The sequence below is a fragment of the Macaca thibetana genome, chromosome 1 (assembly GCF_024542745.1).
Source record: "Macaca thibetana thibetana isolate TM-01 chromosome 1, ASM2454274v1, whole genome shotgun sequence".
NCBI lineage: Eukaryota > Metazoa > Chordata > Mammalia > Primates > Cercopithecidae > Macaca > Macaca thibetana.
In genome coordinates, this window is record NC_065578.1 from 145,404,379 (window position 1) to 145,425,772 (window position 21,394).

Genomic DNA, 21,394 nt, shown 5'->3' on the forward strand with positions numbered 1-21,394 from the left:
GAACATTTTACACTGAGGTAAGAAATGGGAGCTACATTTGTTATGTACTTCATTCTAATTCTTTTCTGGCTTTTGAATGTTTTATTAAGACTGTATTTGAAATTTTATATATGTTTGTATTTGTGTGTATATATGCATATACATACATAACATGTATACATGTATATACATATGTACACATACAAATGTATACATATACATATATATACATTTACAAAATATATTCGGTCTTTTCAATACCTAATAACTATCTCTACCGCAAGCTGAATATATTAATTTAGAAAAGGCACCCAATCTACTAAATGAAAATACACTGATCCTGAGTTTGATGTCCAAATTTTGTTTTCAATTTTAAAAAGAGAAAGAACCAAAGAAAATTAGGTGCTTCAGCTTTAAAGACAGATAGGCCTAAAATGATAAGGTTTACTTAATTGTCTGAAGGCTAGATTTGAAATCTGGTATGCCAATGATTATGTATAGCACATTAAAACAAATGTTAAAACTTATTTGAGCAAGTTTAACAAAAGCAGCAGAGTTTTCACACAGTACATGAATGGAGTCCACTCAGAGGTGAAATAACAGTGAAACTAACGAAGCTTAAGCTTTGGGGCCCCTTGCTTTCATAGGCCCCTTCCAAGGCACAGGGTAGGACCCTGGTAATGTGCTCATGTGGTCATGCTTTTTGTAAATTTGCAAAAGATATCAGTGAATGCCACTGTATCTTTATACTCTGACATCCTCTATCACACTTTCCCATGGGTTGGGTGGTATGAGAGTGGCTGGGGGCATGTTGGGATCAGGCTGTGAAAAAGATGAGGTGGGTACATCTTTAATCTAGGTTTAAATATATTTATGTGGGGTTTCTGTCACTTCCACATTTAGTTAATATTTGTTAGCAATCCCAATACAGAAATATCTCCTAGGAATATTCCTACCACCCACTGTGTGGATAGGAGGCACCCTGAATGAAGGAGCAGGGCCAGGGGCTTCATTGCAATAGGAACTTGCTAAAGTGCCTCACCATGGAAGTCTGTGGGTAGTGGGGAAGAAGTGAGATTTAAAATGTACCCAGCCCAAAGCTAGTCTGTAAAGAATTATTCCAACATTCAGATGTGTAAATCATAAATGGGGAATCCAATTCTTACAATTTTCTATACAAAATGGAAGACTTTCCTTTCAAAAATATATTCAACATAACGCATTATACAACACTTTTATAGTAATGAAAATTTAGATCAATGTTGTCAGAACAAAATGGTAAATAATCCATCTTTTCTCACTTCAGAAAGTTTAACAATATTATTGTCAAAAGAGAAGCAATCAAAGAGTATGAAGTCAAAATATAGAAAACAAATGCTCCAGAGCTGTGCCAGGCAGTTCATTAAAGCACTATGCTATATTTTTAGATTTCTAAGATGTTGGGTAGTATCAGCCCATTAAAATTTGAAATGTGGTTGAAATGATTTCCTTTCTCATTATAAAAATTATTGCCAGGTGTGGTGGCTCATGCCTGTGATCTCAGCACTTTGGGAGGCTGAGGCGGGAGGATCACTTGAGGCCAGGAGTTTGAGAGCAGCCTGGGCAACACAGCACGACCCTATCTCTACAAAACATGTGAACAAACCTAGCCAGGTGTGGTGGCACCTGCCTGTAGTCTTAGCTACTTGAGGCTGGGGTAGGAGAGCACTTGAGCCCACGAACTCAAGCTATGATCACGCCACTGCACTCCAGCCTGAGTGACACAGCGAGACTCTGTCTCTAAAGAAAAAAGAAATAATGAACTTATCCTCTTGTATTTGAAATTTTGCATATTTTATCCTTAAAGGTGTACTCCCCAAATTGTATAAGCTTCAGGCCCATAACACATGGATCTGCTCCCAGTCATACATAAGGGGGAGGTTTATAATGTGTTTTGCTAAATGATTTATTTTAAAATGCTGCACACTTAAAAGCAAAAAATACATAAGGGAAAGAGCTAAGGCACTTTTCTACCTAAGTGGCTCTCTGTTAATTAATTTTTATTTTATTCTTGCCTCTTTCGGAAATTATTGCCTCTTTCTTAGATGTGACGTAGTTAAAAGATGGCAAGAGTTAAAAGTTAAAAGAAGAGCAGAAAAGGAATTCATTTGAGAACACAACAAGATTTTTTTTAAAAAAACCACTTCGCGCTGTCTCTTCAAAGAGAACTGACAATGGATAATAATGCCATCCCTTTCATATATTACAGGATAATAAAAACTACAATGTTAAAGAGGGAGGAAATAAAATGTAAAAGTTAATAGGTAATTCATTCTCCATGCTAGTTCAGTCCTTGGCCTTTCTGCACAGAGACTGCCAATAGTAACAAATTATGTGATGATTTTGTGATGTGAGCTGTTCACTTGGGATTAAGAACAAATGTCCACACTTGAGGGCCTGCCTCTTAAACTATGGATCCAAAGATCGTAAGTCAGATCTCTATGTAATCTTGAAAGAATAAACCTACCAAGGGTCCAAAGGGGGAAAAAAAGAGTCCCAAACATTGTAGTCACCAGAGAGATAATTTCTGCTTTATAGAATATTCTGAAAATAGATATAATAAATTGCTTTGAGCAATTCACCAGAAGGTACCATAGATATCTAAATTACATTCTGGCTTTCTTTATGCTTCTATATACAGGCCCTAGTTTTTATCTTTGTACATGAACTCACTTAGAATCGATGTTTCTTATAAGTACCAAACCATTTCAGAGAAAGAGAAAAAAGGGAATTCAATGAAAAACCAGTGAATATCCTTTGAAGAAGGATGGCTGGACAGTCATAAAGGTAGGATACAGTTCCTTCCATGTAGGGTTTATTTAGGTGAACCAGATGTAGATCGCAGATGTAGATGACTAACTCAGGTTTTTTTTGTGACCATGGTTTACTGAGGATGCCCCAGCTTTACAGAATGTATTCAAACTAGTTGTGTGACCTTGAGCAGGTTGCTTCATCTTCTAGTCTTAATTTCTTTAATCGGTTAAAAGAGAATGCTGGAAAGATCATCCTAAAGATCCCATGCTGCTCTAGCACATTCCGATGAGTGGCGCCTCTGTCAGTGTGAGCTCCTATTGTTAAATTTTTCTGCATGAAAACATTCATACAAACTACTGGGAAGTTAGCAAAACCAAATATAAGATCCTTCATGTAAAACATATGAATCTACTTCCCAAACCATACATCCATAACTATGTCTTATTACCAGACCTTTCCAACTCCTGAATAAGTTTGCTAAATAAGTTGCAGGGAATGTAAGAATTAAGAATTTGTTTTGGAGAATGCTGTGTTAATAACTGATACTAAATAGCAGTGACCCTAAGCAAAATGACAAAACTGATACATTTCTTCTGCATGTCCTCTTAATATTCTTTTTAGTGCCATAAATACCTACTTTCCTCCCCAGACATCCCATGAATGCATTACACCCTTCAGCATCCCTGGATCTCTTTCTTACCAACTTTATGTCCATTTGGGTCTTTATACTCTAGGTATTGCCTCAGGTCTCTGAATGTACTTTTCTCTCCCATTCTTATCAGAAGCTGTTCACAATGTATCAATTTTCACTAAGACATGCCATTAAGGACAACCTGAAAGCTAAAATATCTCCTTTCTAAAAATAATCTAAATTAGTTATCTAAATTTAATAGGAGAAAGAAATACATCTTTAATGGTAAAGTAACAATAAAATTCAAAGTATTAGCAAAAAGCTTGTAACATATTTCTCCTTTTCTGTGAGAGGCAGAGGGGAGGCTTCTGAGTTTCCACAATATGACAAGTCACCAGAAGTCACCTACCTCATATATATATATATAGAGAGAGAGAGAGAGAGAGAGAGAGAGAGAGAGAATCTTATGATAAATTTCTCTAGGATATAAAGTCAGACTGTGTCAGTATGCTCATATTGAGGAGCAGAGGCAGATCGGACTGAATAGCAGAGTGAAGTCAGATTATAAAGAATTTTGAATGCTTATGCTGAAAAATATGGATTTTATCCTATGGATAACAGGGTAGCTTTGGAGGCTTACAAACTGCAAAGATAAATGAAATAAAAATGCTCTGTTAGAAAGGTTTATCTGATGGTGGTAAATATACTGGGTTAAAGGACAAAAGACTTAAAAAGAAAATCATTTTAGAGACTATTACAATTGCTCAGGGTTCAGGAAATAAATATGAAGGGACTGATTTGAAAGACACCTGGGGTGATGAACTGAAAGATGACAGCAAAAAATGAAGAAGAGTCAACTACTTCAAAATCCTGGTTAACTGGGGATAGTTTAGAATTGTGGATTGTTTAATGTGATGTCTGATTTAGAAAATAGAAAAATACACACACACACACACAGAAAAAAAAATAACAGCCTGAAAAATTTCACAAAGAACATGTGAATGCTCAAACTCAGGTTGCATCAAACCACAAAGATCATAAATATAATTTTCAGTTCAATGAAGATAAGGGTACTATCGGCAACCATAAGTATCAAGGCATACATCCTTTTGTATATATATCATGGAAATACAAAAGACGGAAAAAAGGTCCAACTAAGAAACTAGAAAGGAACAAAATCAATGTTTTTCAAGTCAGAAAAGTGGTTTTGAGATAATGTCTATAAGGTCCAGATATGTGCTCCAGAAAGTCATTGCAGGTACATCTTAACATTATTCTTGAGTTTCCCTGTCACCCCAAAGATACTTTCCAAATATACCAAATATACAAAGACATATGACACATAGATACACATACCCACACATACGCACACACGTTGGCAGGTGCACATGGTAAGGCTGCCACTTTTCTAGGGCTTCATCATCTCAAAGTAAAAGTGAATAATCATATATTGAGCACTTGATATGCATAAGATCTCACCACCTAGATACTTAAAAGATAGAGTTGAAAGCAATAAATGATTTGGAATAATTAATTTTTTTTTTTTTTGAGTCAGAGTCTTGCTCTTTCACCCAGGCTGGAGTGCAGTGGTGCGATCTCGGCTCACTGCAACCTCTGCCTCCCGGGTTCAAGCGATTCTCCTGCCTCAGCCTCCCAGTAGATGGGATTACAGGCATCTGCCACCACATCCAACTAATTTTTTTTGTATTTTCAATAGATACAGGGTTTCACCACATTGGCCAGGCTGGTTTCGAACTCCTGACCTCAAGTGATCTGCCATCCTTGGCCACCCGAAGTGCTAGGATTACAGGCGTGAGCCACCACATCCGGTTAAAATTTTCCTAATTTAAATATTTTTCACCTTATAAGATTTGTATCCTGGAAATTAAAATAAGTTTTTTTAAAAAGATTTGTCTTATAAAACTGTTTTTCATATCAACAGACTACCAATTAATTATGGGTATGTCAAGTTTATCTATTTATTTTATTATTATTTATATTGTTATTGTTATTGTTATTTTTTGAGATGGAGGCTCGCTCTGTCGCCCAGGCTGGAGTGCAGTGGCACTATCTCAGCTCACTGCAAGCTCCGCCTCCCAGGTTCATGCCATTCCCCTGCCTCAGTCTTCCGAGTAGCTGGGGCCACAGGCACCCGCCACCACGCCTGGCTAATTTTTTGTATTTTTGGTAGAGACGAGTTTTCACCATGTTAGCCAGGATGGTCTTGATCTCCTGACCTCGGGATCCACCCGCCTTGGCCTCCCAAAATGCTGGAATTACAGGTGTGAGCCACCGCGCCTGGCCAAGTTTGTCTTTCTCTATACAAATATGATTTAACATCATTTGGGAAAAAAATAGCTGAAACCGTTTTGGCTTCCTCAAAAATATAATTCAAAGTAAAATTTTATCAGTATTAAACACAGTATAGGATCTTTTTAAAATAATAAATAAAATAGTTATTTCAGTAATATTTTCACTGCTTTAGTGGGGAGTGAGGAAAAACATCAAAAATCTATCGTATAAATTATGACATGAAAACTAGTTCCATTATATACATGTAACAATTTTAATTGAAGTAAATTTGTTTCTACTTTAGTTTTAATTTCAATATGTGTAAACTCTTAAATGCCACACTAAAATAAAATAGACATAGTTATACTGAGTTATATGTATATTTTATGTTTATTTACCTTTTTTATTATCACATTAAAATGAAAAACAGGGTAACATTTTTACTAATAAGATAACTATTACCGTGTATAATTCTATGTAATAACCAATATTTCCAAACTAACCTTTCATAATTTGGATCTTGAATTTTACATTTGTCTGTAATTTTTCTAATCTCCAGGAAGACTCTCAAAAATTCTGGCAATACTTTAGAGGCATCTTTTACTAAATCCAACAATAGGCCTTTGCATATATCCACCAGTAGGTGGAGCAGACAACATAATTTATTACCTAAGAACAAGGGCAGGGGAATGAAAGTCAGTTTATTTGGAATAAAACAAATCTGCAAATAAGATTTTCTTCAAAGGAAATATGTCTTATATGTGTTAGATTTAGTTTGACTAGTTACTGAATCAAAATAAATAACTTTATTAAGTAATCAATCTTTAGAGAAAGATAAATTAAATTTACAAATGGAAGCAATATTTGCATTTTACTTTATCCAAATCAACCAAAATTAGCCTTCCTTTCATAAAACTTTTACAGGGACAAAGATTTTTTGATGTGTTCATTTAATAAGGGTGCTAAACCCAATCCTGTTTTACAGGTGATGGGGTGCATAACAAATAGTATTTTCTTGGAAATATAATTGACTAATCCTATTATGTCTGTAGCAACAAATTAACCTTATTACTACTAGTAAATGGTGATTGATTATTTATGCAAATAAGTTACCATATTCAGCTTTCTGATTGAAATAAACATATACAAAAGGTGTTTTAATATGACTCGAACTTTTTAATTAATAAAACCCTGAGGGGTCTATTAATTCACTCATTGCAATATTAGTTATTTACTTGTGTAATTTCTATTAGCGCTAACATATTTGCTTGAATAAAGATGAGATAATTAATACCATCAAAAATTAGTAATAGCTTTTGGTAATATTTTAAGGTATACATTGAATTTGTACTAAATATAGGCTTAAACCTGACTTTAAAACTTTGCAATCAGCATATGAGTATATGAGTATACCAGCATAATCATCCTAAAATTACTAATACATTAAAAAACTCAATCTTACACCATCTATATCTGAATTCACAAATACAATTTTGACTTACAGAATTATCTTCTATGAAGCACTGTCAAAATTAATGTTTTATTTCTACTCATCTAAAGTAAGCTATTAGAACAATAAAAATGTAATGTAAAAATTACTATTCTATAAACCATACTAACATCATTCCTAATCACCAATCGCCAATATAAATCATCAATATAATGTCCCCCTCTTAGCTAAAAATGCTATTAGATTTATTCCTTTTAAGCAGATCAATAAAGCTTTTCCTATCCTGACACACTTTTTATAAAATTATTCAAACTTGAATATTTATTTGGAGAATTTTCAAATATCTGCAGGCACTGAACGTTAAAATTGATACAAATCTTTTAAAATAAATATTATTAATTCTTATTTGGCTTTTATTTGTACTTAAAGGTCTACAAATATAATTTGAAATCAAAATCTTAAAACAAACAATGAAATTAATTTGTAAACAACCAAGTAAGGAATATTTAAAAATCTGCAGCTTAATTTCTTCCCAATAGCCCAGACATGCTGTAAAAATTACTAACAACACTCAGATTGAAATATGTGTCTTTTATTCTCTGAATCTTCCTTAGGCTCAGGAAGGAAGGTTATGTTGTTTTTTATTAAAATAAAATAGCACATCAGCAAAATCATAAGTATAAATAGTTATTAATTTCAGTGAGATCGCCCATATAAGCAGTAGTGAAAAGTTGGCAATTTCCATCTACAAAAAAATTGACATTAGACTGAAATTAGGCTCAGCGCTTTTTGTGGTTAAAGATTAAATGGTTTATATTTATACTAAAGTCCTCGCACTCTACTATTAGATGGCAGGTACTCAAAAATATTATTGGAAGTGATTAATTGGTGAATTTAAGTTAAGATTCATGTTTGTTGTATTTATTAAATCTTAGTGTTGCATACTTTTGTTTAGATGGAGACTGTTTTAATAGTTGTGACTTGTAGTATGTTTTAAAGGTCAACTTTTTTATATCATGATGAAAAAATACTGATTAAAAGCTAAGTAAAGCAAATCTGTTGGGATATAAGGAATAGAACATATGAACTTTCCAGTATCATTCTGTCAGTACAACTAATCCCTTGAACAAAATGAACAGATGAGACTAAGATGACACAGCTATTCTATTTTACCACCACACACACAAAAAGTTTGTCTTGGAAATAAAAGTGGCTCCATAGGTTCAAAGGGTTGTTTTTTCATCTCTAGTTACCTGTGATCAAATCTTAAGATCACTATGATGAAGTTTACCAACTGGCCAGGTCCAAATGAAAATCCCTGTTATTTTTGTAATATTTCTCTCCAAGGGAAGCAATTTGAGAATACAGTTTCACCTGTAATGTCCTCAGGTCTGTGAAGTCAAGTGTCAAATGGAGGTGGGGGACACCAGCATAGAGATTTCTAACTAATTTTTTTATTAATAACTAGAGGAAAGCCAAGAAAGGAAATGAGAAAATGAATGCTTCCAATTGGTAAGATTAATGGAAGAAAATTAAAGAAGAAAACCTTAGGTTTATCTGTGGTTAAATTCTAATAAAATGATTGTTACCATTTACTGAATGCCATCTAACGGTCTGGCACTGTTTTAAATACATGACATTTAATCCTCATAACATTCTTCCAAGATGGGTTTCATTTCCCACAAATGCAGAGGGAAGCAGAGGCTCAGAAAACTGAAGGTAATCTCCTAATATATTACCCTTAGTGTGAGAGCTGGGATGTCAACTCAGCTCTGTCTGATGACAATATTTGGGTTCTTTCAACCTTGCCATAGTGCCTCAAAAATAATTATTTTATTGGATGCCAAGGAGTTTTGGAGACTAGGGATCACTAAAGTTTACACACATTGATATTATCAGCGGCTTATATGGTATAAAGAAGGAGAAAAATGCATTGACAGCTTGTATTTGTTAATACAAATATACTTAAAACACAATGGTAATATCTGAAAATCCATTAAGGTCTATGATTCAAGTGTTTTAGTCAGGTTTGTGAAAATTCTTTGTCAAACCAGGTGCTTAATTTAAAAAATGAAATGAAATGAAATTAATTAAAGAAATAATGCATAGAAAGTCTCTACAATACTGTTTGGCACATGATAAGCACTCCATAGATATTTGCTGTCAGATTATTTTTATTAGTTAAAAAAAAACCTGAGTCTTCATGGACTTTCTAAATCATTTCACTAGATACTCAGTATCTCAACAACCTTGAATAAAACAGAATTAACAAATGTTCAGTTAAATACAATTTCACTATTTTAGGCCAGGTGTGGTAGCTCACATCTTTAATCCCAGCACTTTAGGAGACCGAGGTGGGGGGATCATTTGAGGTCAGGAGATCAAGAACAGCCTGACCAACATGGTGAAACCCCATCTCTATTAAAATACAAAAATTAGCCTGGTGTGGTGGCGGGTGCCTGTAATCTCAGCTACTCTGGAGGCTGAGGCAGGAGAATTGCTTGAATCCAGGAGGCGTAGGTTGCAGTGAGTCAAGATCACGCCACTGTACTGCAGCCTGGGCAACAGGGTAAGACTCTTTTTTGCTCCCTCTTAAAAAAAAACAAAATGGTTTCACTATATAAAAAAATGCTTTCTGTATTACAATACCCATCATAAGTATACTTAGCACAACTAGAACTCATATTAAGAAAGATTCAGAGTATAAAGATGTTCAGAGTTACTACGATTAACAAATGTATTGTAAAAAATAAAATACCAGATTTAAAGAAATAAGGGTATTAATAGTATGCTTAGTTTAATGAAAGTTGAAATGACTAATAACTAAAGTTAAAAAATTTCTGCGAAAAGGAATTTTTTATTTGAAATTCTATATAAAAAGGTAGCACTTCAATTATACAACTAAAACTGTTACTACCATAGATTTTAATGAAAAGTTAAAATATTTTGACTTTTAATTTTTGAAAGTATCTTTAAATTACTGCCTAAGTATTTGAAGTCCAGTGACCTTAGATTGCCGAGTGCCATGTCTATTTCTACTAGCTTTGTATCTCTAACTCAGCCACGTAACACCTCTGAGTTTGTTTCCTTACCTGTCACATGAAGATAACTCAGCTACACAAATCCAAGTAAACATGAAGATAGTCACCATGATTAAAAAGTATTGATATTTAGACTACCAAGCAGAAGCTAGAGATAGAGGGAGATCTACGTTCCAAATGTACACGGCCAGCCCAGGATTTAATATATTTTTTTAATTTGGATGCCTCTAAGGATGACATTCAGTCTTGGGGCTCACCCTTCACCACTGGGACTTGACTTGCCCCTGCCTGGAGACATTCGACTATGTGACTCTGGCCAAAACTACAACATAGGACTTGAAGGTCTGTGAGAAAAAATAAAAACCCAGAGATTGCTAGTTTCCTGACTAGCTCCCTAGTAACAAAACACATCTCAACCCCCAAATTCATGTTTTTTTAAAACCGTATTTCTTTTTGAGACTATTCCACATGCCATGTATTCTTTCCTAGTAACCAGGACAAAATCCAAGGTATTGACATTTTAGCAAGCATTGTAAAATAAATGTCTAAGTATTCCAAATTTCATGCTTATATTTCTATAAGAAGATGTAACTGCTGAAGCAATTTTGTTAAAAGTTTTACCTGAAAACTTCCATCAAAATTTAGAAAGGGTCAAAAAATGGTTTTAATCTCAACATTAGCTCAATTAAAAGAGAAAACATGAAAGCCACTTCAGCCTAATAACTTGTTAGTTCTTGATCAATTCACAACACAACAATAAGCCATTCAGAATGAGTTTTGAAAGCGAGGTTATGCCCTTCGTGTTGTGTTATCACCGTGGCAGATCACACTGCTGACTTGGACCTTTCTGCCAGCATCGCAGCGGCTGCCTCTATGAAGCTGCTGTCACAGACGAGTCATGGTGCCTGCGCGCACCTACACAGAAGCACGAAATTGAACTCGAAGTAGTGTCTTTGTGATATCTTTTCAACAAGTCGTGTCCCATTCAGCTTGCTAGTTTATCTCTGTCAGGCTAGGGGCCCAAGTGGCTTACAGGAGCTGTCAGGGACAGGTAGACCAACCTGCTTTGTGCTGAGGAGGTAATGCATCTTTCGGGCTTGGTAATCTCTTTTCTTCTCTTCCCTTTCGAGGTTAGCTTTCTTCTCTTCTCTTTCTTTCATTTCTGCAAACTCCTCCAGTGCCTTCCTGCATCAAAACCATCTGTAGTTATTTATGATACTATGTGTTCACATTTTAATTCTTTCACTGATGATAAATCAGTTTTTTTTTGAGGGGCAACCATCATCCATATCCATCCAAATCAGTGGTGTAGTCTATCTCACCTGCATTTTCTACAAGAATCTTTGCAAAATTTAGAAAGCATTTATGTGATATTTTGGTGATTAAGTTTTTGAGATCAAATGAGTATATTATAATTAATTCAAAGCTGAGAAAATACTCATATCAAATGCAAAGTGTGTCTTACCAAATTATCAGGGTTTTTTGTTTTAAGATTAACTTTTTTGGACATACTTAAATCTCCCAAGAAAGCATCTGAGCTACTGTTTTCCCTTACATTTTGGATTTGTATTTTCAAATCTCTAATCATTTATTTTGCATACTAACTAATGGCCTAAATTTAAAAATGTGACAGGTTTTATACATACACTTAATTTATTGTAGGTTTACTTCAGTTGACAGTTCAAATAATACCAATAAGATTACATATATTATCTTGCACTTCAAACAAAGGCTGACATTTTGTCCAATTATGTAGATAATTCGAATAAAAGCTAAATCAGGTGAGAAAGTGCAAGTCTTTTCTAGGCATAATAAATTCTATTAAAATAATGAAACTTTTCATTATTTATGTGTATCTAAGAAATATAAACAAAAAAAGCTTTTAAGTATACTATGTGAAAACACCTGCTAAACAGATTATGATATCAAATATGGAGAAAAATAAATCCTTTATTTTCAAGGAAAAACTTAACTCTTTGTGTTAAAATAATGTTTTGAAATTGTACTATACTTTTTTTTTAAAGTAGGTATGTAACTTAGTGTCTAGTTCTGTAAGTAAAGTTTTAAATAAATTATCTGAGCATTTTTCTCAAAGATATCTGAGGAAAGTAGAGGAAAAAATTCAAAAAATAAAAGAGATTCTCCTTTCTACTTCAATGTCTAGAAATATTTTTGTTGCAATTTTCTGTTAAAGGCTACCAATACAATACTTCTTACAAGGTTACTTATGAAACACACTGACGTTTAAAAATCACCAAGCTATGCTATTGCAGCAGAGCAATTTTTTTCAACATAAGATTAAATTGCAAAATAAATGAATTACTTGGAGTGGCATGGCCCCCATTTTGCCACCCTTCTCTTGAAAATTGCTTATTAATATGAAAAAAGGAGTCAGAAAATAGCCTGTTTTACTTTATGCATAGTATTTTGGGGGCTTCTGCGCCCACAGAGCCAGGCTAGCTGCACGTTTAGATTGTGTTGGCAAGCTGGTACAATGACCTCTCTGACCTGCATCTCAAGGCTATTATTAATCGCTAAGTAACCTGGTAAAGCCAAACAAATTTGTTTCCATTGAAAGGATCTCTATCTGTGTCTGAGAATTTGTTCTGTACCAAACAAACCTCATTAACTGTGTCCATTTTTGACAAAGAACCAGGAGTTAGAGGGATTGGTGACCTTTCTTTGTCCTTAAAGTACAAATTTCAAGGCAGTTACATATGAATAAATGAGAATTTTTGCTAGGAAAAATAACAATCATATGTTACATTAAAAGTGAATATATTAATTGTTTTAATCTTTACTATTGTTATTATGCAAAAAATAAAAATTAACCAGAGAACTACCACTGTAAAGATAATTACTCAGAAATGCATGTATCTAATTTTATATTACTCTAAATGTAAGTACAGTAATTTTCTAAGCAATCATAAAAATAAAAAAATCTATAGGGAAGTTTGTGCTCTATAAATAATTTAATAAATATGAAAAGGTCTTATATAAGAAGAAAGGCCTAATATAATTGAAAACATATATGAACGGGTAAGGTACAAAGATGTACATAGAACTTGGACACAAAATCAAAAGTGCAAGTTATTTTAAGTAGTAAAAACAGTTCATCTTCAGAATATGGAAATGTAAAATAAAAACAGTATGTATAGAGTGGCATGGCACAGTGAACTAAACCTGTGAGATAATGGAAAACAATGTTACTTTCCAGTGTATAAAGAAAACACGTAAGAAACACTAAAAACACTCATCTGCTGTAATCTCAAAACACAAAAGTAGTTAATTTAATAAATTCATCCAATTATTGAAAAAAATCAATTCTTAGGTTCCAAATTGATTTCTTGTAACATTTGAGAGTGTGTGGATATACTGAACAAGGCAGTAATATTTTTGTCAAACATTCTTTGTTGAACAATGAAGTAGGAATTGCTAAATAAATTATTCTTAATATATAAATTTTTGTTTTATCAGCAGGGTGAAGATACTGCTCAGTGTGCAGGATGCAATAAAAATTAGGATCTCATTAAAGATAAAAGGATGGAAACCATTCTAACTAGGATTCCCTACAAAATTATAAAAATTACCTATATTTTTAATGTGGAGGTTTTTAAAATGCAGTACTTCTAAGACATTTAAATCTATTGTTTTTCTGTTTTTTTTTTTTTTTTTTTTTTTTTTTTTTTTTTGACGCGGAGTCTTGCTCTGTGCCCCAGGCTGGAGTGCAGTGGCGGGATCTCGGCTCACTGCAAGCTCCGCTCCCCCGGGTTCACGCCATTCTCCTGCCTCAGCCTCCCGAGTAGCTGGGATTACAGGCGCCCGCCACCTCGCCCGGCTAATTTTTCTTGTATTTTTAGTAGAGACGGGGTTTCACCGTGTTAGCCAGGATGGTCTCGATCTCCTGACCTCATGATCCGCCTGTCTCGGCCTCCCAAAGTGCTGGGATTACAGGCTTGAGCCACCGCGCCCGGCCTTGTTTTTCTGTTTTTACATTTCAGATGTATTTTCTCATTTCTATCCTGAAAGAAAAAAGTCCTCTGATAGATATGGTATAGCTTTTACTAATTACTCTATTTTGCAAATACAGAAACACATAAAGAGATTAAGTGACCTACTGTGATTAACAAATAAGTTAATGGCAGAAATGGAATTAGAACCTCTGTGTTTGCAGATTTTCTAACTCCAGACCAGGCTGTCATCTTCCTGACACAAGAAATAATATGCCGAATATATTTTTATTGAATTAGCCATGCATATTTTCTTTTATCTTATATTCCTGTCTTCTACCACATAAAGAAACTTGAATAAGTTCCAAGACTTTCTGCCTTGTTTTCATATCTATAAAACATTTTCTGATATAGTTTTAAAATAAAGATAAAAATTACTGAAACTCTTGAAAAGCTTTACATATTTGAATGTATTTTGCTAATGATATTTATAGGGATAATAAAGTATTTACATATTCTAATAATGATAGCAATAATAATAGCCACAATATAGTGGAGTGATTAAGAGCATAGACTCTGCTTTTGTTTTGTTTTGTTTTTTTGAGACGGAGTCTTGCTCTGTCACTCAGGCTGGAGTGCAGTGGCACAATCTCAGCTCACTGCAACCTCTGACTCCTTGGTTCAAGTAATTCTCCTGCCTCAACCTCTGAAGTAGCTGGGATTACAGGAGCGTGCCACCACGCCAAGCTAATTTTTGTATTTTTCGTAGAGATGGTGTTTCGTCATGTTGGCCACTCCTGACCTCAGGCGATCCACCTGTCTTGGCTTCCCAAAGTGTTGGGATTACAGACCTGAGCCACTGCACCTGGCCAAGAGCATAGACTCTGAAATGGCACCTGGTTATAACAGCTCTGCTATGCTCCTCACTAGCTGTTTACCCTCTGAGCTGCAATTTCCTCATTTGTAAAATGTAAATATATTAGTATTAGTATCTTTTCCATTAAATTATTGTGAGAATGAGATAAGTTAATCAATGTAAAGTGCTCAAAATATTGGCTGGTACACAGTAAGGTGCTATGTAAGTGTTAGCTATTTATTGAACATTTACTATGAGCCAAGTACTAGGCTACATGCTTTACCTACTCAACTGGATATGCTTTCTCTAATTCCCTTGGTTGTCTCCTCCTTTCTCTCTCCTGATGAGAGTTTATTTTATGAATGAAATCCCACAATGCAGAGCATAGAATATGGCTTCCTAAGAGGCATGGGTTATGGGGTAAACCCTGATAAGTGGAAAATAGGAGACAGAAAAGACCATGCAAATAAATTCTTCCTTTCCCTGTCCTCCACCTACTTATCTGAGGGATGGTTTCTCCTTGCAAAACTGAAGATAACCTGTGTGGCTAAAGACAGCAAGCATGGCCGGGTGCAGTGGCTCACACCTATAATACCAGCACTTTGGGAGGCCAAGGCGGGCAGATCACCTGAGGTCACGAGTTCGAGATCATCCTGGCCAACATAGCAAAATCATGTCTCTACTAAAAATATGAATACTTATCCGGGTGTGGTGGTGGGCACCTGTAATCCCAGCTACTCAGGAGGCTGAGGCAGGAGAATTGCTTGAACCCGGAAGGCGGAGGTTGCAGTGAGCCGAGATCGCACCACTGCACTCCAGCCTGGGTGACAGGGCAAGATTCCATCTCACAAAAAAAAAAAAAAAAAAAAAAAAGACAACAAGCATGTCTGCTGTGCTATATCACATCACTATGGGGCTCTTTGTGAAGCAGTGGCCAGGACTGCAGGAGCTCATCATGTCTCATTCCTACCTACAGAACCAAACCCAAAGTTCCAACTGCCAGGAGTGCTGGCTGCTGACTGTTCATAACTATATCTCACTGGAGAAAATCAGTTGCCCTGCCCCAGGTAGATTTTGTTATCCTGCCCCCAGCCTGGATTCAATCAATGACTGGGAATTGACAGAGTACATAGGCCCAGAGCCTTTGTCTTGGTTTGGGACCAATATAAAGGGCCATCCAGATCCCAGAGCTGAGACCTCCTGATGCAATTCAACTTCTCCCTCAACCTTCCTCCTCCCTTCTCTTAAAGATGTTGCTCCCCAATAAATCTCATGCAACAAATCACTGTCTCAGTGATATTTCCATCTATGACACTTCCACCTATGACCTCTTTTTTCTAACCCTTATTGAGCCGGTATTGCTATTTTTTGAGCAAGTAAATAATTCTAATGTACAACATTAATGTATAAAAAGAGACTGAAGCTGAAAAGATGCTTAAAAGCTATTTGGCACAATACAACTAACACACAATACAAACCTATAAGGCCTTTCAGTATTGACCCCTGCTTCCCTCTCCTTCTTACTTCATATCACTCTCTCCCGGAATCACTATGCTTCAGTCACAATGGCTATATTTCATTTCCTAGCAAACCATTTATTTCTACCTCAAGATCTTCACTTAAATTGTATTTTCTGCCTTGGATTTCCTTTACAGCAATCTGAATTCTCCTTTCACTGTTCTTTTCACTCATAAACACCGTAATTTTGTTTTTCTTCCATATAACTTAATAAAATGTATAATGATACATTTATGGATATATTTGTTTGTTTAATATATGTCTTCCCTACTAGACTGCAAACTCTGTAAAAAATAAAGACTATGTCTATGTTGCCCATGTCTATTTGAATGAATAAGTAAACATTTTTAAAAGACTACTGTCTCCATATAAGTGTGTAGGTTTATGTATATGAATGATGATAGGAGCTACAGAGAAGTGACTGCAAAAACAAGTATATAATCCTGCTCAATCCCGAGACCAAATGAATGGTAATGATTACTTCCTATCATGTAATAATTCATGTTTTCTTGCATTGCAGATTTTCTTTTCCTTGTTACATTTTTTTCTTTTTAAACTGTTTCTTGATTTTGTCTAATGTCTGTACCAAAGGAGAAAAATAATATATTTCTATAAAATATTTTTGAAGAACAAGAGCACTCTGCTCAAAATTATATTATTTCCACAAGTGATATAAAATATCCAAACTCATAATCCTAATAAATACATTAATATATAAAAATATGTATGATATATAACATATTATATAAATGACTCAATTATATGCAGTTCAATATTTGCTCAGTATGCTCATTAAATGCTTTATTCACCATAATGAAAATTATTAATAAGATGGACACATATTCTTTTTGCTTTTCTTGCCCATTTCAAAATATAATACTAAAAACAGAATCTTTATAATTTTTATATTCTCTTTTTTTAAGTCAAGAACAAAAGCACAAAATCTCCATCCTTTCCTCTAAGAAGGCTTCATAGATCCCCTCAACAAAAATTAAACTTTAGTTGTTCCCACTGTCATAATCTCACTGATTATGAATCCTTTATTTCTTTCATATGTCCATTACCTTCTGCAATACATTATAGTTGTAGGTATGCATGCATGACTTGCCAGCTCAACCTCCTGAATGCTAAGGCCCTGCTATAGGCTGAATATTCGAGTCCCCCCAAATTCACATGTTGAAGCCTAAATCCTAAATGTGATGGCATTTGGAGGTAGGGCCTTTGGGAGGTAATTCAATTACAGAGGTGGAGCCCCCATTGAATGGGATTAGTGCCATGGGATTAAAAACAGACATGACAAAGATACTCTCCCTCTGTGAGGACACAAGGAGAAGATGACTGTCTGCAAACGAAGAAGAATGCCCTTACCAGATGGATATGTTGGCACCTGTCTTGGATTATCCAGTCTCCAGAACTGTGAGAAACAAATTTCTCTTGTTTAGCCACTCTCTGGAATTCTGCTACAGCAGCCCAAACTGACTAAGACAGGTCCTGAAGGTCAAGAATAATGTTTATTTATTGATGTGCACCTCCCAAAACACTTGGCATAATACCTAGTATGAATTTGGTGCCAGCATTCTCTTTAACTATTTCTCAGTCGACTAGTACATTTCATCACTCCTGATGGTTTAATTAGGAGAGAGAAGAAACTACATTGTGAAAGTCATCTGTTGGGAAGTGGGGGTAGAACCAGAACTCCAGCTCTTTGCCTAGGACAGTGGTTCTCAAAGTGTGGTCCCTGGACCAGCAGCATCAACTTCACCTTGGAACTAATAAAAACGCACTTTCTCAGACCCCACCCCAGATTGGCTTAATTAAACATTCTGGAGGTGGAACCCTGAGACAGTCTATGAAATATTACAAAGAAGACACAATATGTACTTCACAACAATTCCATAAAAATCATAATTTTGACAAAGAAATAAAGAATTCTACCAAGACTGTTTTAAAAGCACAAATTCCTAAAGATGCAGAGGCAACTGCTAATAAATAATACTACATAGATTTCTCAAATAAAACAAAATGCCATCATCTGCACCATCTTTAAGAAAAAATACAATTCTAAGGAAATGGATTTAAACAATTCTGTACTGTTCTTATTCTGTTTTCATGGCAAGTAAAGTCAGTGTGTGCTTCTGTTGTAAGATGCCTTCAAAATAAAAATAGTCATGGGTGTGGTAGCACACACCTGTAATACCAGCTATTCAGGAGGCTGAGGCAGGAGTTTCACTTGCACCCAGGAACTCAAGACAAGCCTGAGCAACATAGTAAGACCCTGTCTCAAAAAAATTAAAATAGTCAAATGGCATTAGTTTCTGCTGTGGTATATTATAAAAGTATTTTAGTTAAATTTATTGAATGTATTTACATTTCATCTCTAACAATTGTCTGCTCTGAATATGTTCACCTTAATTTAACCAAATAAGTAAGCCATAAAAGGAAAAAGAGAATGCTGAGTCTAAAATACAATAAAAATACTAACCATAAAGAAGTCATTTACATGCTAGGATTCTGTTTGACATCTAAAAATATTTTGTGAGTGATAAAAACCTTGGAATAGATTATCTGGAAGGTATTAAGATACCTAAAATAGTCCCATTAGAAACAAAATTTAAGTCAGTCAAACAACTTACACCACTTATTTCATCTACCTTATTTTGCTACTGGTTACCTACTCCCTGGATCTGGTTGACAGGTGTTGCAAATTCCATTAGGGCAGCCCTTCACAAAGGGAAAATATATTTAAAATGAAATATTTTGTAGCACATAGTCATTAACTCAAGCACTCAGGTTGCACCTGTTTCACACCTTACTCTGAAACGTAGAGTTGAAACTTTAACATTTTAGAAACATTTAGAAAGGTCCTCTAGTTAAAAAAAACAAAAATGTTTAGTTACAATATCCTTTGTTGCAGTATAGAAGAGTTTCTCTTCAAAAATATCTAAGCTACTTTAAGAGTTAATACCATGTAGAGAATTAACACTCATTTGTTTATTCAGGCAGATATTCACAAACATGTTTAAGATATTTAGAGAAATAAAGATGTTTAAAGAGTAGTACTTGCATTCAAGTAGGTTGCAAACAAAATAGCTGATAATTTATCAGACTGTAAAAAATAAGTCTGTGAAAGAAATATATACGTAGTGCTTAAGTTCAGGGAGATCACTTCTGATTAGAGGGATCGGAAAAGATTTCATGGTGGTGATGGTATTGGAGTTGGGAACTGAACCGTGAGCAAGTTTTCACTAAATAGAGAGAGCAGGGATAGAGAGGAGTGGTGTTGAAATAAGGCTGGATCATTCACTAGAAACTCTTGCTCTCTTTGGTAGGCTTTGACCATCAACAGCAAAGGACAGAAATGCACTTTTGAGAAGAAAGGTTTCCTGGCCACACCTAAATGGGCTCTCTAAGGGTAATGCTGGCAAATTTATTCTCTATAGACAAGACATTTTGAGAATGAAAAGAGTAAAAAAGATGATAATGGTCAATGTTATAAAATTACAATACCATGACTTTAGTCTGATCATACAAAGGGATTGTCCAATTGCTCTATTATTTCATTTACCTGCTTAGCATGATTATAAAAAGCAATAAGACTCCATTCAAAGATCATTCATGAAAATAATTTTTTTTCTTCTTCTGACTTTTTGAATCAACTTGGTTGAAAAGAATTTTTGTGTAGTATTCTTTCTAAAAATATGCACATATATCACTGTAAAATTATTTTATTTTTATCATCTAGAGAGTTGCTCTAAAAGGAAGTAAAATTTTAGATAATATGTATGATGTCAAATGATTGAGAATGACATAAGTACAATAATAGCAATAATAATAAAATGTATTTATATAGTACATTATTTTCAGGGCTCCAAATGCTTTCAGACATTAATTCAGTCTCACAACATTCTACCAAAGTTGGTAAGGGGCAGATATTATTAACAAGGTCTCTGTTCATCTTTGTGAAATAAAATGACTTTACAGATTGTGACTTTGAGGCACAGCATGGGGGCTTTTCTGCATAAAGATAGATGAAGGCATATCATATTCTCTCCATTGCCCATCTTCACATTGATTCAGCTGTGGAGGAGGAGGATCAACACACTACATTTATGTTTTGGGTAGAGTTCAGAATTGAGGTAGCTACAGTTCCCATTTCCTATAAAAAGAGTTTCATGATCTCGTTTATTTTGTTTTTAGTCAAACATCACACATTGTCTCTCGTTTAAAATGTGTTAACCTCACTTTAAAGCAAAAATAATTGCTGCTGCTTTTGCATGCAATCCAGTCAACACAGACAAGGGACATCTCTCAACTAATCTCGATGCTAACATAAAGCAATAATAACATACCATAGGATGACATCAACATATTTTAAAGCAGTATGCTACATGTAGTTTCAAAAATTATCTAATGAGTTTTGGGAAACTATTTATTGAGCAATTCTTTTACAGTTGATCTTAGAAATCATTTTTATATGAATGCCACAGGGAATACTATCCCATTTATTGTTGGATAAGAAACTGTTACAAAATAGTGGTCATAGAGAGGAGAGAGAGAGAGACAGAGAGAGAGAGAGAGAGAGAGAGAGAAATAAATTGGAGTAATTTTCTTTCTCCATTCTTTTCATTGTCAACTCCAAGAGGGGAAAAGGATAGATTTAGAAGGAAAGGAAATGGAAAGAGCTGTAAAGCATTACAAAGGAGTAATAAAAAAGTGATTAAAAAATACATGATTATTTATCAATTTGCTGTTTTTGTAATAGATTATCACTACATAATTTCCTATTTATCATACAATTTCAGTTTATTTAGGTATACATTTGTTCTATGACTTCCCATTCTATGCTAATATTATAACTAAAATACATGTTAACATTCTTCTCCA

At 34.6% G+C, this 21,394-nt stretch overlaps 1 protein-coding gene across 1 annotated transcript in view; it reads right to left on the reverse strand.

Moving 5' to 3' along the window:
* SPATA17 (spermatogenesis associated 17) overlaps positions 1 to 21,394 on the reverse strand; it is a 228,821-nt gene that overhangs the window by 119,236 nt on the left and 88,191 nt on the right. Inside the window, exon 6 of the mRNA XM_050780373.1 lies at positions 11,248 to 11,371. Within this exon, the coding sequence (XP_050636330.1) occupies positions 11,248 to 11,371 (124 nt within the window). The remainder of the gene's footprint in view (positions 1 to 11,247; positions 11,372 to 21,394) is intronic.